The sequence below is a fragment of the Diprion similis genome, chromosome 2, assembly GCF_021155765.1.
Source record: "Diprion similis isolate iyDipSimi1 chromosome 2, iyDipSimi1.1, whole genome shotgun sequence".
Taxonomy (NCBI): Eukaryota; Metazoa; Arthropoda; class Insecta; order Hymenoptera; family Diprionidae; genus Diprion; species Diprion similis.
This window is the reverse complement of record NC_060106.1, coordinates 5,035,786-5,051,524: the sequence shown is the minus strand read 5'-3', so window position 1 is coordinate 5,051,524 and position 15,739 is coordinate 5,035,786. Positions and strand designations below refer to the sequence as shown.

Genomic DNA, 15,739 nt, shown 5'->3' with positions numbered 1-15,739 from the left:
TTACTGATAATTAAAATGTGATGAATTAGCTTTATCGTTTGTCCATTTGGCACACTCGGTAAGTCTATGTTGTTTAAGTATAGCGAGATTTGCGATCACACAAATTGACATTTATCCAGATAGTACAAAAGTTGCAGTTGCCAAAAAGACGTTTAGAAGATGTTTTCTGACCCACTATTCACTTCGAAAGAATATCTTTACATACGAAAGATGTCTTTTAAGATTTTTGTATGCCAAAAAACGGACAATGAAACATTTTCTAAACATCGTCTGGCAGACATTAATTATGATTTGTACTGTGGGGGTTGCAACATTCTGGGCGCCAAATGGTCATACATCATTTAGATATTGAAATATGATGGGTGCCCTTATCGGCGAAAAAAAACTTCAACGGTACCCGAACCAAACCACGACTGATATCACCTGATCGGTACTTACAGCTTACAGCCAAAGAATATCTTTTATAAAAAGAAATCTTCCTTTTTAACAGACCCCGCAGAGAGATGAGACATTCGAAAACTACCTCAAGGAAGATGACGATGGAATGAAACTTAAGAATAAACTGGAGGAGAAGGAGGCGGCCAGAAAGGCTGGCCAAGAAGTACTGATGAATTTAGTTTTACAGCACAAGCAAATGATAAATGAGATGGAAAGTGCACAATTAGAGCTTCGTAAACAGCAGAACATCCGGCACCTGACAGGCAACGAAGTTTACGACGACGAAGGCAGAGTGCTTATTCCAGAGATAGAGCAACGTTTGTTAAACGTCGTGACGAATCTGAAAAAAAATTTGAGCAATATGAAATGTCAGGTTATGCAAGCGGAAGATGAGTTAAGGCAGTTAGTCGAGGACGAACTTAATACTAGTTTCGAGCTTGAGTGTGCGTTTCAAACCTTTTGTCAAAAAACTGTTAACCAAGCAGTATTAAAATTAGAAGAAGATAAACCTAAAGATGAAGCTACTGCGTTGGAACCGATCGACGCTACCGAGCAAATGAGAGTACAGTTTGTCAACCTGCAGAAGATGATGCAGCGTATGATTGAAGTAATCTTTAATAATTTGACAATGTTACGATTCCATAGAACAACGAATATTTTCGAATTCTGATTAATAAGGGATAATATTATCAACTAGAGAAAAGTTAAATTGATTAGGAATAGATTTTTTTCGTGAATGAAAGATTAGAAATTTGGCAATCTTAATGACACAGTGACAAGAACCAATTAAATCACTCGCTAACTCAGTTGGTTTGCTCTGCAATTGAATGTAAAATATCAGAAACGGAATTAGGAGGTGGGCGTGTTGAATTTGATTACATAGTTATCGTACGAAAAAAACATCACATATGAAGATAAAATTGAAATTTTTTTACCGGTACCGATTCAAATGCATCATTTTTTGCAGAACAAGACTGCACCGAAGAAAGAATGGCACGGCTACGTGAAAACCCAGAGAAATTGACGTCGAAGATGAAAATCACGGAATAACAACAGCACAAATTATTGGTACACCAAATCATACACAATGGAGTATTCGAAGGATGGAGATATATACGGGACTATTTCCGTGATAGACCCCATAGAAATCTCTAATTATAGGCAAATCAGGGTACAATTTTCATCAGCATCAGTATCGTGCTAACAAAAGAGCAGCGGAATTAATCAAAGTGGACTTGTATCTCGAATTGCCTGTGATTAGGGGACCCTGTATTACAGCTGATTCAAAGAACATAAACCAATAAGAAATAAATTATGAATAATTGTAATGAATAAAAACGATTTTCAGAAGGTTTAAAAAATGTATTCTATCGAGTTTCATTTCTTATTGCTAAATTATCTTGTATAGCTTAAAAAAATAAATGCCGCCGTATAAATATTAATCAAAACGTGACCATAAATTTGATTTTTTCCCATCAGTCAGAGTCAATTCATATGACCTCCCGTATGATCAAATCTAGTAGATCTAATAAAGAGGTAGCCCAATTAGTGGGTAATGCATGAGTGCATGCATGTCTGTGTATTGCAACTGCAGGGTAAAGGCTTAAAAGCGATAGCAATGCAGCTGCACGAAGATATCGGTATTCCAATCAGTAAATTTTATCACATTTTCAAAGCTTGCAGAATATACGAGCGCTACAATAACTAAGTTTGCACCGGTGGACTGAATATGATCATGACAAATGCCTGTGACGATTACGCAAAAAGCAAAAACTCAAAGCCATCGAAATAACATGGCATCTATAGGATGCCTTGAGGTCTCTAAGGTCCCAAGAACATCTTTGGGCATGCAGATATTTATTGGGCATAAATATATCTTTGAGGCGTCAGAAAATGGCGGATAAAACATCCTCTAGACATCTTTCGACGACTTCAAGTTTCGTATTGTCTGAGTAAATGCGGCAGTTGCCACTTACAGATTGTTATTGAAAAAATGGGAAAAAAAAAAATCTTTCAATCCTGTGTCGAAAGTGTTTGTTCTACGCGCAGCTCGCCGACTTCTGAATATACATGTATAAAAGAATCGCGCTAAAGTTAGTTAGGGACGCCGTCAACTGGCAGCGCTGCAATCGCTGTTTTTACGAGATCCGATGGCAAGCAGTGGGGCAGTATCTGAAGCAATCTGAAGTGTGGCTAGGATCGGCAGTGTGTTTATAGGCGTTATAAAATACAACTGCACGCTTATTTAAAGAGCCAGTGCGCATCGAGGCTGGATTCTCATTGGACCTAAAACGCGGTTCATCGTTCAGTTAACTTAAAATGTCTAACGAATCGGACGATTATTGGAGCTTGACTGATGCTGAGCGGGAATACGCTGCTTTGAATTTAAACGAACATGAGCACGATCGGGGAAACAAGATCTCGGAAATGAGGCAGTGGATATTAGAAAATAAAGACTTGCATACTCGCACTGGTAAGATACATTATAATTGCTTCGCGTTATCGTCGCGGTAAACAGATTACGCGTGGAACGTTTTTAGAATACCCGGAACACTTTTAACTCGCCGCAACCTGTTTAATTCTAACTTTATATATGAGTAGTAGGTATGTACATTGTACATATGAAAGAGATAAAGTTGAAAATTTTTTAGCTGCTTATTTCGCTAGATTAATGATCTCGGTTTTTGTGACGATCACGCGAGGAAGCAGAAGAGATAATTCTACAGGAAGCTGATTTGATAGTCAGTCGAAACTAATAAATATTCACTTACTGAAACTCCGCCTTGTGCTCGTAATACATAGCTCGTGCGTATTTTTTTTTTCTCTCACGGAAAGCCCATAAATTTCCCATTTTGAAAAAGTTACATTTATGTACAAAAAATGTTCAATTGTCAAAAAAAAAATAGGTCGAACATGACGAAAGACAACTTTGTGTATTTTTATACTAATTCCATACGATTCCGTCACGTTGAGCATCAAAATCGGTATTTTACTCAGAAGCCCGAGGTTTTTATAAGAAGAATGGCATGATTTCTATCATTTGTAAAATCGATGTCATTATTCTGACGAAACGGGAAATCAAAATAATTAAAAAAAATCAAAGTCGTCCGATGACATATGTATACTATTTTTAAATAAAATTAGAATTAAATTGGTCGGTGTGAGGTTAAAGTGTTCCGAGGATTCAAAGATGATGACCCATCATGTATACATATCCATTTCAATCAACCAAAGCGAACTGATTACTTAAAGAAACCCAAAGGAAGTAATTGGATCACGTATTAGATATTTCTTGCAGATGACTTTTACATTCTGCGTTACCTAAGGGGGTGTAAATTCGATATGAAGAAGGCGAAAATGAAGTTCCGTAATTATCACGAGCTGAGAACAACGGCTCCAGAATGGTTTAGCAACAGAGACCCGCTGTTGCCTGAGCTGCAAGAAATGTTCGAGATGGGGTAACTATTGAAGCGAAGTAGAAAGTTGAAACTGCGATAATAATAGTAAATGATGAATTTCACAGGGTATTTTTACCGCTAAGGAAATTCGATCACGAAGGAAGATTAGTCGTCATAATTCGAGCGTCCGTGCACGATCCCAGTAAGCACAAACAGTCAAACGTGTTCAAGGTATGCGTGAACTAAGATTTTAAACGGTTTTCAAGATACATATGTTATTAGATATTTAAAGCAATTAATACTCGCTCGACTTGCCTAAGGCGATATCGATAAACTACATCAAACAAACGTTTTTCAGGCTGGCAAGATGATTCTTGAACTCGCGTCGAGATACAGCAAAGAGGTTTCGCTCTACGGTGTATTCGCGATATTTGACCTTGATGCTGTGACACTAGGCCACGCTCTGCAATTACCGCCAGCAGTGATCAAGCGAGCGGTTCATTCGTGGCAAAGTTGTTATCCAATGCGAACAAACTCCATGGAATTCATCAACGCTCCAGTTTACGTCAACTTCGTACTGAATGTATTCAGGAAATTTATGACCCCGAAAATGAAGTCTAGAGTTCACGTCCATACTCGCAGTTTGAAAAATCTGCACAAAAAAATATCACCGAACATATTACCATTGGAATACGGCGGCACGGATGGCACTGTTAAGGAATTGACCGGTAAGTGGTATTTTTTATATGGTCGATGCCTGATACGAAGCGGGCTTCCATTCTTAAGTATATACCTCAGAATTAGGTAATTATACACAATTATATCAATACATAGAAGGATTATTGTTCTAAGGATGAGATTTTTACGAATGATCTGTACTGTACTTCCACAGATGAAAAGGATTACTTGGGTCGAGTGATATTCATTTGATTCAACTAAATGCTCTAGTCAAATGCGGCGAACACAATACTTACTTAATTCAACAAGATACTTGTGACAACTTAATGTAGGATATATTCAAGCCTTTCAATGATCATGCTGACTATAGATTTATTCAAGATAACACGGCGCAAGTTCATCGTACTAATATCATTTTTGTATCAAGAAAATAAGTGATTGAAATGACTCAAAATTTGATTGAACGTGTCTCAATCATTTTGCTCTATAAATATTAAATTGTTGGACCGAAAGAAATTGAGTTTGTTTTAATATACGTTTTGTTAAGTCAAGAGTCAAATAATGGTTGAAAGAGATAATTAAATTCGTCATTACAAAAATCTTTTGCATTGACTATAAATCATAGTTATTCAAACGCACTAAGCATATTCATCGAATGATATCATTTGTAATTCTGTTGATACAAAATTTTGCGGGATTTACCTGCTTTGTAATAGGTCAAGCCCGACTACTTACTGTTGAATATGTGAAGTATTACTTGAACATGTGACAATAGTATTAATGTATGAATAGTCGACATAAAGTTCGAAGTTTGGTAACTTGATACAATGCGTTTTTAAATTATAATAAGACTACTAGTAGTGGTTTCTGATTTCTCGCAATGACGGTAATTAAGTTGCTAACAGACTACCCGGTTTTAGAACTATCTCTGAAGCTACTTCGATGGCGAGAAAGTTGACAGCCTAGCGGCCGTTTACAGTACTAGTATACTGACGTTTACGATGAATATACTCTCTACCTGTTTCAAAACATCTGGTGTTCAAACATCATGAACCGCCTCGCTAGTAAAAAATCTTTTAAAGCCGATTTTTCCTCCATTTTCATGTTTTTTTTTTTTTTTTTCTCGTAAACCACTAACTTTACAGCAAAATTGCACTTAACTTTTTTGTACGGAATTCAATTTCCTACAAAAAAGATTCTATAAGCCAAAACCGTAGAGCTAGTAATTCAAGGGATACATCGAATTGAACATTAAAAAAATCAAAATATCTTCGTTTTAGCCTAGATTTCAGTATTTATTTATGAAATTATTGCTGAAAGAAAAGTTATTACAGTATTACTGATACAAAATTAATGATAATAATAATAACGACAATAATTTACCAACAATTTTTTTTCCATTTATGGTTTCCGTACAAGTAAATTCGAGAGTTATGATTTATAACGAGATTTAACGCACGATAATTGAGTTTTGCGATGATTTCGGACTACTTGTAATAAGTATTGTCCTTGCCATTGCTGTTGTTGTTGTTGTTATCATTCATTTTTAGTCGGTAATAGTGTAATAACTTTTTTTCAGCAATAATTTCATGAATAAGTATTGAAATCTAAGCTGAAACGAAAATGTTTATAATTTTTAACTGTTTAATTCGATGTATCTCTTGAACTACTGGCTCTACGGTTTTGGCTTAGATGATCTTTTTTGTAGGAAATTGAATTCCATACAAAAGAGTCGAATATAATCTTGCAGTAAAGTTAGTGGTTTACGAGAAAAATAGAAAAAAATCAAGAAAATAGAAAAATAATCCACTTCAAGATTTTTTACTGGTACATAGAATTAAAATTGAGAGCTCATCTTTGGTAAAAACTCTTTTTTTGGTGTTTAGTGTGAAAAAAAAAAAATAGTCGTCTCAAACGAGGCACCCTAATATATGTGTTATGTATATGTACAACGTATGTGTTAGTCTATTATTACAAATATCTCGCGACGAAGCTCTGAGTATTTTAACGCCAAGAATCAACGCAGAATATCAGTAGAAATTATTTTATCTGAATCGATGCTTGTATACACATTAAACTGGCCGCTTTTCTTATCGTAGTATCATGTTTTACGTGCAAACAATATGCGGAGCAACGGAAATTTCTTTATTTCTCATTTTATACAGTTTCGCGATGGTAAATTATAAAACGACATCTGCAAGGATGGCAGAAATATTTCTTACTACACGTTGTATTATCCTTTTTTATAAGAAAATATTTACTTATTTCTACACATCTACACCATCGAATTCATGAGGTTGTCATAATAATTCCTGAAGGTGGCCGACCGAGCCTGGTCGAAACGTCGACATTTAAATAAATAATGTTGACCAGTACCGACGAGACATCATTAATCAAATCCCTGGTTACGAAACGCAATTTATAAAACACTGTGCTAAAGCACATCAAGTGGCATGTGCCAATTTTTGTCTGCACGGTAATTAGTAAAATTAGTTGTTATCTATTATAAACTAATTAACTGAACTATCAAATCGAGAAAAAATAATTGTGATAAAGTGTAAGTTAGAACACTGTTAATGTTACAACATGTATCGCACCAACGCGATGCTTCCGTTGACTGATAGCAGATAAACGAACAAAGACGCACGTTATTACACTCTGCATTTACAATTAGACGTATATATACTTATACGCATAAAAAGTAATGTGAATCTAGACGCCTGATTAATATACATTCACAATGAAAAATCAATCGTGCATTTGTTTCATTTTGGTATTTTATTTTGCAGAATACTGGAAGACAAGGGTCGAGAATGATCGAGAATGGTTTATCGAAGATGAGAAGTACAAAATGATTTATACTGATAAAAATTCAGTCAAACCATCTTAAACGTCGAATTAATCGTGCATATATATATATATATATATATATATATATATATATATATATATATATATGTATATTAATGCACATATATTTCGAATATTTTTCAATACGCAATAAAATATGCACTGCAGAAATTTTGTTTCGTAACGAAAATTCCACCAATTATTTTTCAATCACCCATCGCCTCATTTCCAGATAAAATTTTCTATCCCGTGAGCATCAGAAAGCTTTAATAATTTTAAATAGTAGGTATATTGTGTATCAAGGGCGTAAAGTCCGATTAGCCTTTGTGCACACCATAATTTTTGTAACGCCCGTATGGATTTATGCATTATTTGAAAGACTTTCGTTTATTAGAAAGAAAAAAAATCGGTAGATGTTTGTTAATCAGGTTTATTAAGAAAATAAAAAAACTTACATTTTAGAGTTCATATTTGGTTTTTATCTCAATTATTGACGATATTCTTCAAAATATTGAAAGCTATTTTGGCGCGCATTTTCAGTTTTTTTTATCTGCATAAGCTAAATCGTGCAAAAGAAAAAAAAAAAATCAAAAAACGCCCGCTGCACCGAGCAATTTTTTTTTTTTTGCCCGTTGGTCTTGCCTTATCCGGCAAAAAGACGCAAAAATCGTGCTTGCGTTACAAAAAAAACTTTTAATTTAACTGGGTTTCCGAACTCCGCGGCGAATAATGTAAAATAAACAAAAATACTGAGGATGTGAAAAAATATTCTCGCACTTTGAAAAAAATATTTCAAGTCTCTTCTAAAACGGATTGCCGAATGAAATTTCGTTCATATTTTTTTTACACCGATTTTAACACCGATCTTTGTCTCAAAAATTTATTTAAAATGATAATTGACAAGGATTTGATAACTCTTCTTCCAAATACCGTTATCATTTTAAAAATATATTTGTCAATTCCCATTGCAAACTGCGAATCGGAACTTTCCTCTTCGAAACTCGTTTTATAAGAAATTAGCTGGCTCGACAAACGTTGTCCTGCACTGTCCGGTAGGCGCGCGATAATGTGTTAACAATATGAAAAATAAGTCAACAATAAATATATCTATATAGTTATGAACCATCGTCTCGACAATCAATATTTATAGCATTGCATGAATATGACCTCGATCGGTCAAGTCGTTCAGAAATTACACGATCACAAACAACGCACAGAAGAATTATATATGGGGCATTCCAGGTCAATTCGACAAGGGTCTGACCCTCACCCTCTCCAATTTGAGTCTTAATGAACGGAGGTATTTTGTTAGCCTAAAATAACATCTCCAAATTTTTCTCAGATTCTTACCAAGCCCCCTGACGCCCCCCGGCCCCTTGAGATGATATTTTCGAAAACGGTCAATCGGAAGTTTTTGAAAATCATGAAAAAAATTACATAAATTCTGTAGGCAAAAAGAAGAATATCCCAACCAAAATCGAAGTGGGCAGGCAAAACGGTAATTTCTTATCAATTTTTTTACTGAATAATTTTTTTTTTTTTTAGTAATTTTGATTTTTTCGCATTTTTCAGGATTCAATATATTTTCCTATATAATCTATATAATCAATAAAATATATTGAATCCTGGAAAATGAGAAAAAATTGAAATTACTAGAAAAAAAAAATTATTCAATAAAAAAAATTACCGTTTTGCCTGCCCACTTCGATTTTGGTTGGGATATTTTTCTTTTTGCCTACAGAATTTATGTAATTTTTTTCACAATTTTCAAAAATGTCCGATTGACCGTTTTCGAAAATATCATCTCAAGGGGTCGGGGGCGTCAGGGGGCTTGGTAATTTTGAATGTTGAATTTTAAAAATGATGCTGTTTCTGTTATCTCTTTTTTTTATGCAAAAACGATCGTCGCGCCACCTCAAGGAGTAGCGAAAATATTCTTTAAAATAATGAGACTTTTTTTGAAGTGGAATCAATGTGAAAAAAAAAAATTATGCAAGGATCTGATGACCTGAGGGAAATGACTCCACGATTTCACTTGGAATGAACCATATATAAACCATATAAAAATTTGGGAAATTCTCGTGCACACGCCCGCGTATGTTTCTGAGTTAAAAAACTGAATTTTTTTGAATTTGTTTAACCCGTAAAAAAAGATTGTTTAATTGTTTACAACCGTTTTACAACAGGTGCCGAGCGAGTCGTTTAAACAATAATTAAACAGTTATATAAATTCGCGGATATGATATTTTGGTACAGAAACTAATATAGAGCAGAACGATGATGATATAAATATTTTTGTATCTTTATTTCGAGATTCCTTTTTTTTTTTTTGTGCTGCTCTCGCTAAATTATACGTATACGTACATTTCGTAACAAATATAAGCTAATAATATTACATTTATTATACGTATATTCATAATTAATTACTTATTATACAATCGTATTGGGGTAAATCTCACGCATCGTACATTACGTAGGTTTTTCCTTTTAAACCCAATTATTATCTTTGATCCCATTGCACCTTGGATCGTATTGCTCGTCTATCGAATATATATTTATACGTTACTGTCCTTACTATTGCTCCATTTTTTAATACTCCGTTTGTCACGTCAGAATTATAAGATCTCTTTTACAGATGCACAGAAGATGAAGTTGAAACAACTTCGTTGCCATTGGCTTATTATTTATCTACATGTATTTGTATATGTGCATACATACACTATATGTACGTAAAATCGAACAGTCGTAATAAGACTTCGAAATTTTTGGATAGGTAATGCGGTTGATTAAAATTTCTGCGAAGAATTTCGATTCAATTTTCACCTATCGTCAAAAATCAAAGCGTCAAAATTGTTAAATTTTTACGCAACTGTATTCGGAGTGAGAAAAGCTATTCTCAGGAGTCAATAATAAGAATAATAATATAACAATAAAATATTATAGATAATTATGAAATGCACGCTTGCAGAGTGCATTCCAATTGTATGTTAAATAGAAATACATGCTTAAGTCATGGGCAAGTATAATCATCTTATTAGCTTAACTTCTAACTAATTTATAACCACTTATAAAATACTAATTACAATCTTTCCCGCGACATATTTTACCGAAAAGAGAATTAAGATTAAAAGCAATGAAATAAAGTTTAAGGAAAATTATTATCGAACAGATCATCCAAGTTGAACACATGTAAAAAAAATTTCTTTATCATACAATAACATATTTATTCGATTGCACGTTTCTTTGATTTTACTATTCAATTATATGATCAAGTACAAAAAGAAAAATCAATACTATATTTCAAGTAAAAGTAGTAAGAATAACGGTAGCGGAGGGAAAAAAATTCGCTAGTTAAATTATTCGTTTAACAATTGCTGTATATTTAAATATATATGTACTAATTACAAACGAGTTACGGGATAAATACTTATCAGATTCCGAAAATTCATTATTTCTCTACGGTAATTTTTACGCCACGTGAGTCACGGAAAAAAGTTTATCCAAAGAGTCAACAAGCTTACACAGACCAATGAATAATTGTCGCTTCAATATCGCTTTATAAATTTTGTTGATAAAACTGCAATGTTGGCAATAATTCGTATAAATCCGAGTCACCCGGTATATGCAAAATCATATTCATCATTGATCGGCGTATTTATTATAAATCACGTATACGAATATCGTTGTAATAGCAAAAGTAGGTACGAAAGAAAAATATGGATCAAATGAATAGAAAAAAAAACGAATGAAAAAAAAAATGAAAAATCAATAGCTGTCCAACCACAAAGAGTGGGGAGGTGTTTATAATTGAGCAACTTTGCGTATCCTTAACTTTAAGCTAAAAACTGCAAACAGTTTCGTTGTCGTCGTCGTGTTTAAACTAACATACGAGAGAACAGTGTTTCGGGATTCAGCGAAATTCTCTTTCAGATTCCCTAATCTGCCATAATCGCAGTTTTTGAGTCAGTTAAATGCGATATAAAAAAGTGCAAAATACACGCACCTTGATCCTCAGCGTTTATGAAGTTAAAAAAAAAAAAGAAAATTTTCACAAATTTAGAATTCATAAAGCTGAGTAAATGGCAGAGAGAGAGAGAGAGAGAGATAGAAAGAGAAAGAACAAATATCAAACTACCACAATTTCTTGATATTGTAAAGAAAATTAATTTGCGACAAGTTAAAAGAAGGTCTTAAATATTTGCGATCTTATGATGTTGATTGCTTATTAATATAATTTCCATATCCATGGTTCATTCGACGATCTCTCGGTCATATGCATACCGCTGCACCGACGACAACATAACGACGTAAAAGACAGAGAGAAGGAGAGAGAGAGAGAGAGAGAGAGAGAGAGAGAGAGAGAGAAATTAAAGGGCATATAGTCTCTTTTTAATCCTTAAAATTTACTGTACACGCACACACACACACGCACACGCACACACACTCACAGACAGCAACAATTACCAGAATTGATTGCACCTCTTAATGTCATCTTTATCCTCGTTTGAACTTTAGCACGAGCATGCTTATCGTAAGGAAAACAACGATCCAGATTATGGTTGAGATGAAACCGTTGTAAACGTCAGGCTCCGTGACGGTCCACCCACGTGTTAGCATCGATCTAAGCGACGTGGTTGCCATCGTTAATGGCAAACCTTGAGAAATGTATCGCAGAACTGTTGGCATTCCTTCGATTGGCCAAATTACACCTGCGAAAAGACAAGTCGATAATGTAATAATAATTTTGTGCGAAAAATGGTAGAATGTATAGATTTTCTCTCTTTCTTTAACAGTTAATTTCACCTTGAAATTTCTTGATCGTTATCCATATCGGTGCAATAGTGTAAAATCCAAAATCTAACGATGCGAACATGGCGGAAGAGTGATTCAATGACTTTGTAGAGAATAATGTTCTGAATTTATCTACTAAATTTCACAAACATCTTGAAACAATTTGAAATAAAGCATCGATATCTAAGCTTTTTCATATAATTTTAGTATTTTCAAGGTTTGTATTTCTAAAGAGAATCTTTTTAGATCATGAGTATAAAAACCTGATAAACCCCGGATATACGACTATATCGTAGAGTAGGCATCAATAAAAAAAAAAAAAAAAAAAAAAAACAATTTATTGAAATGAAACTCAGTTACTAGCTCAAATAATTTCACAATCTGACATCGTTCTCTGGTCTATCTTGTCTCATGATTATAGTTTTTTCTCCCTCTTTTTTATCATTTGATAATGTCAACAGGATGACTAGATTTATAGGAAAATCTCATTACAGGCGTCTTGTTCTTTTTAACCATTCCTTTAGGTGTTTTTATGTTAAAATAATGCGAAAAATTGAAAGGATTGTCATGTGTTAATGATTACTTTATATAATGATCGTGAAAGGTATATATAAATTATATTATTATATGCGTACCACTGAGTAAAAGTGTTGGGTAAAAACTGCCAAGCGCCAATTGAATGGCGTTTCTTTCAAGTTCGCAAATTGCAGAAATTACGAAACCTGGAACATAAAAAGAAAAGTCGAAATTGAAGAACGAACGTTGCGCTGATTATTTTCAATCACGTATCACGTCAGTATCATATAAATCGTGATAATAAACGAGTGTTCTTAACACACAAATTCATGCAAATATAGCAAAAGCGTGTAATTATTAATAATTAGATATTATCTCTCATTGCGTCATTATAATTTGATGTGTTCGCTGCGTTTACAGATCGCAATTTAGTCAAACGACTTCATCCTTGAATTGTGAGGTTTCAGCAAAGCGTTATATGTAATATACTTTGACCGACGGTCATTATAATTTTATAACAGAACTAAAATCTGCATTGCAAATTCACTGAGGCTACCATATTCAAGTCGACAACAAAGTTGTACTGTAACATTGCATATTATATTTTCAATGCGATCAAAAGTTCACACGCAGCTATATACGGATTGTGCTTACGCAAAAACAATTTACATATGTTTCTAATCGATTTTATTTACCATTGCATTTATCGCTACACATTATAGTCCACTTGTTTGCGAAGCGTATGTATACATGCTGCATTTCGGATTCAATTAAAAAAGTGCGTATAATGGTCGATGAAAAAAGAGAAATTGTTCAACTGAAAAAATTATTTAATTACGGACACGGGAAAAAATATTTTGTTGCTCCAATTAAATTTTCGCTGATCGCACAAAATCCTCAAATCTTTTCTGCACCCGCAAAGTTAAATTTTGTCAAACGAACAAATTTATTACTCAAAGTGTAGAAACACTCGGTAAAAATTGCTCGCCGTAAGAAACTGCTGATCTTCAGCTATACCTTATAAGACTTTGAACAGTGTATGAATAATAATCAATTTATACAGAATAATACGGCACGAATATTTTTTTTGTCCAGGGCTGTAAAATTTTTCAATTAAAAGTTACTCAAAGAATCGCAAAGTTCCAAGTATAAAAATGTTCGAGTAAATCCATCCGAAGACTGATTTACGCTTGATTAAAATTTTTTTGTTTTTCGTTCACTTTACAGCGTCTTATATATCAACTAACTTGTGGGACAAGTTTAGATTATACTATAGAGGAAGATTATTCCTATTAGATTGGCCTTGGTGATTCAATATATGAATTTTTTTACATACAGTTACTCGTTTGATCGGAAATTAAAATGATGCTCTTATCCTGTAGAAAAAAATGGTTAGTTAAGAAGATGAAGAAGAAAAAAAAAACCAATATATAGGTGTATGTATATGTATAAAAAAAACGAATGATATTTTTTTTGTTTTTCCAATCTCGCATAAAAATATGTTAATTTAAAATGTTTAAAAAATGCTCATCAAAATTCAGTTCGATAAAAAAATTTTAAAAGGTTGCTCAAGATTTAAAATAATTTACAAAATGGTTAAGATGTGAATTTTTTTTTGATAACGTACCGAAACACATTCCACAAAGTCCCTGGAGGATTGTGAGTATGATGACCCAACCGATTTCACCCTTGCACTCAACCCCAAAGACCAGGATCATGAAAATGAGGACGAGAGCGGTTTGGCCACACATAACGACGAACTGCGTGACGACATGAGAGAATAAAATTTCCCCAGGCGAAACGCCGGCGACCCAACTTCGGTCCAGAAGACCCTCCATCCTCTCGATGATCAAGGCAGACGAGGTCAGAGCCACAGCCAAGAAAAATACGATTCTGTAATTGGAAAATCACGAATGTACGACATGAGTCAAAGACGTGACATTGTCACAGGCTGCAAAATCAAGGATTATAGTTACGTCGCTGCTCGGTGCTCATGAATTTCGCTGAGCAATACCGAAATCTTAAACTGTGATGGTTTTATATTCATGACGCACGCGCTGCAAACTTGACTTTTGCGCTGTAAGAAATATTTGATAGTTTCTTCGTCGAGCTACGTTTCTACGTCGACTTTGTAGCTACCTAAATTGTTCGGTTATACTTAACCAGTGAATTTTCGTAACAAATTAGACTCAGTTTTCGTAGGTCTTATTACACGGATTGCAAGTCAACATCCCGTTGATAAAAATCATTGTTTTTTCTCAACAAGCATATTACAATTTTTTTTTATTTTTATTTTTTATTTTTTGTTTCACACAAAAACTTGAGTGAAAAATTTCTGATATTCGTCTGAGTTGAACTGTTATAGAATTTGAATATATTCCATTATTTTTTTTAACCTGTTTTCATGTTCAGAAATGTTTTTAATACTAATTTTAACACTTGGAGTAATTTTCTTTTAGTTCTATTTCAACTGCTTTGTTATTTTTTTTTTTTTTTTTTTTTTTTTGTAAAATAATATTCCTATCCCAAGAAATATTTTTGTGCGATACGAATGGTATAAAATTTCTTTGTTGATGGCTGAGAGTTTTTATTACGTTCAAAAAACATTTCGCCAAGGATATCAAGCAACATTTTACAAGCACTGGTTTGAATTTTTTAGATTTAGTTACTGCTTTAGCATGAAGTTATTTACGTTATATTTCTCTATCACATTTTCTAAGATTTTATACCAGATAATTAGAATGGGATTTAACAAACTGTTAGCAGTGTAATTATTATTAAGAATTTCCAAATTGTAAAATCGTACATTCAAACCGTCTATGAAACTTGAAACGGAAAGATACTCTCAGCACTGTTAAAAATTTCTGTATGGAACTTCCTGGACTGTATTAGAAGTGTTATTAAAATTTATCACAAAATTTAGTAAATTTAAATGACTTTTTTGTGTCTTCCATGTAAATTTTAGTAAAATCAAACAATTTTTATCGTAAGATTAATGCAAGTATATAGTATTTACGTCATTACACCACATTTGTAATTTGCAGCCTGATTTCTCAAATTGACAACTC

The 15,739-nt window shown here is 33.5% G+C and overlaps 3 protein-coding genes across 7 annotated transcripts in view; 2 read left to right on the top strand and 1 right to left on the bottom strand.

Moving 5' to 3' along the window:
* Nucleotides 1-369: 369 nt before the first annotated feature.
* Nucleotides 370-1,514, top strand: LOC124412233. Its single transcript, XM_046891953.1, has 2 exons — nt 370-1,045; nt 1,406-1,514. The coding sequence occupies exons 1-2, from the start codon at nt 545-547 to the stop codon at nt 1,460-1,462; spliced, it is 558 nt and encodes a 185-aa protein (XP_046747909.1). The 5' UTR covers nt 370-544; the 3' UTR covers nt 1,463-1,514.
* A 1,120-nt stretch (nt 1,515-2,634) lies between these two features.
* LOC124412228 (retinol-binding protein pinta) lies at nt 2,635-7,494 on the top strand. Its single transcript, XM_046891941.1, has 6 exons — nt 2,635-2,911; nt 3,737-3,896; nt 3,962-4,067; nt 4,195-4,564; nt 7,304-7,413; nt 7,466-7,494. Exons 1-5 carry the CDS (start codon nt 2,758-2,760, stop codon nt 7,402-7,404), a joined length of 891 nt encoding a protein of 296 aa, XP_046747897.1. The 5' UTR covers nt 2,635-2,757; the 3' UTR covers nt 7,405-7,413; nt 7,466-7,494.
* Nucleotides 7,495-10,936: 3,442 nt separating this feature from the next.
* The window catches only part of LOC124412676 (ABC transporter G family member 23), a 48,124-nt gene continuing 43,321 nt past the window's right edge, over nt 10,937-15,739 (bottom strand). For all 5 annotated transcript variants that reach the window (XM_046892758.1, XM_046892785.1, XM_046892777.1 and 2 more), the window contains 3 exons: nt 14,299-14,564; nt 12,791-12,877; nt 10,937-12,073 (listed from right to left, as the gene is read on the bottom strand). In XM_046892758.1, coding sequence (XP_046748714.1) covers nt 11,859-12,073; nt 12,791-12,877; nt 14,299-14,564 — 568 coding nt within the window. In that variant the 3' untranslated portion in view covers nt 10,937-11,858. The remainder of the gene's footprint in view (nt 12,074-12,790; nt 12,878-14,298; nt 14,565-15,739) is intronic.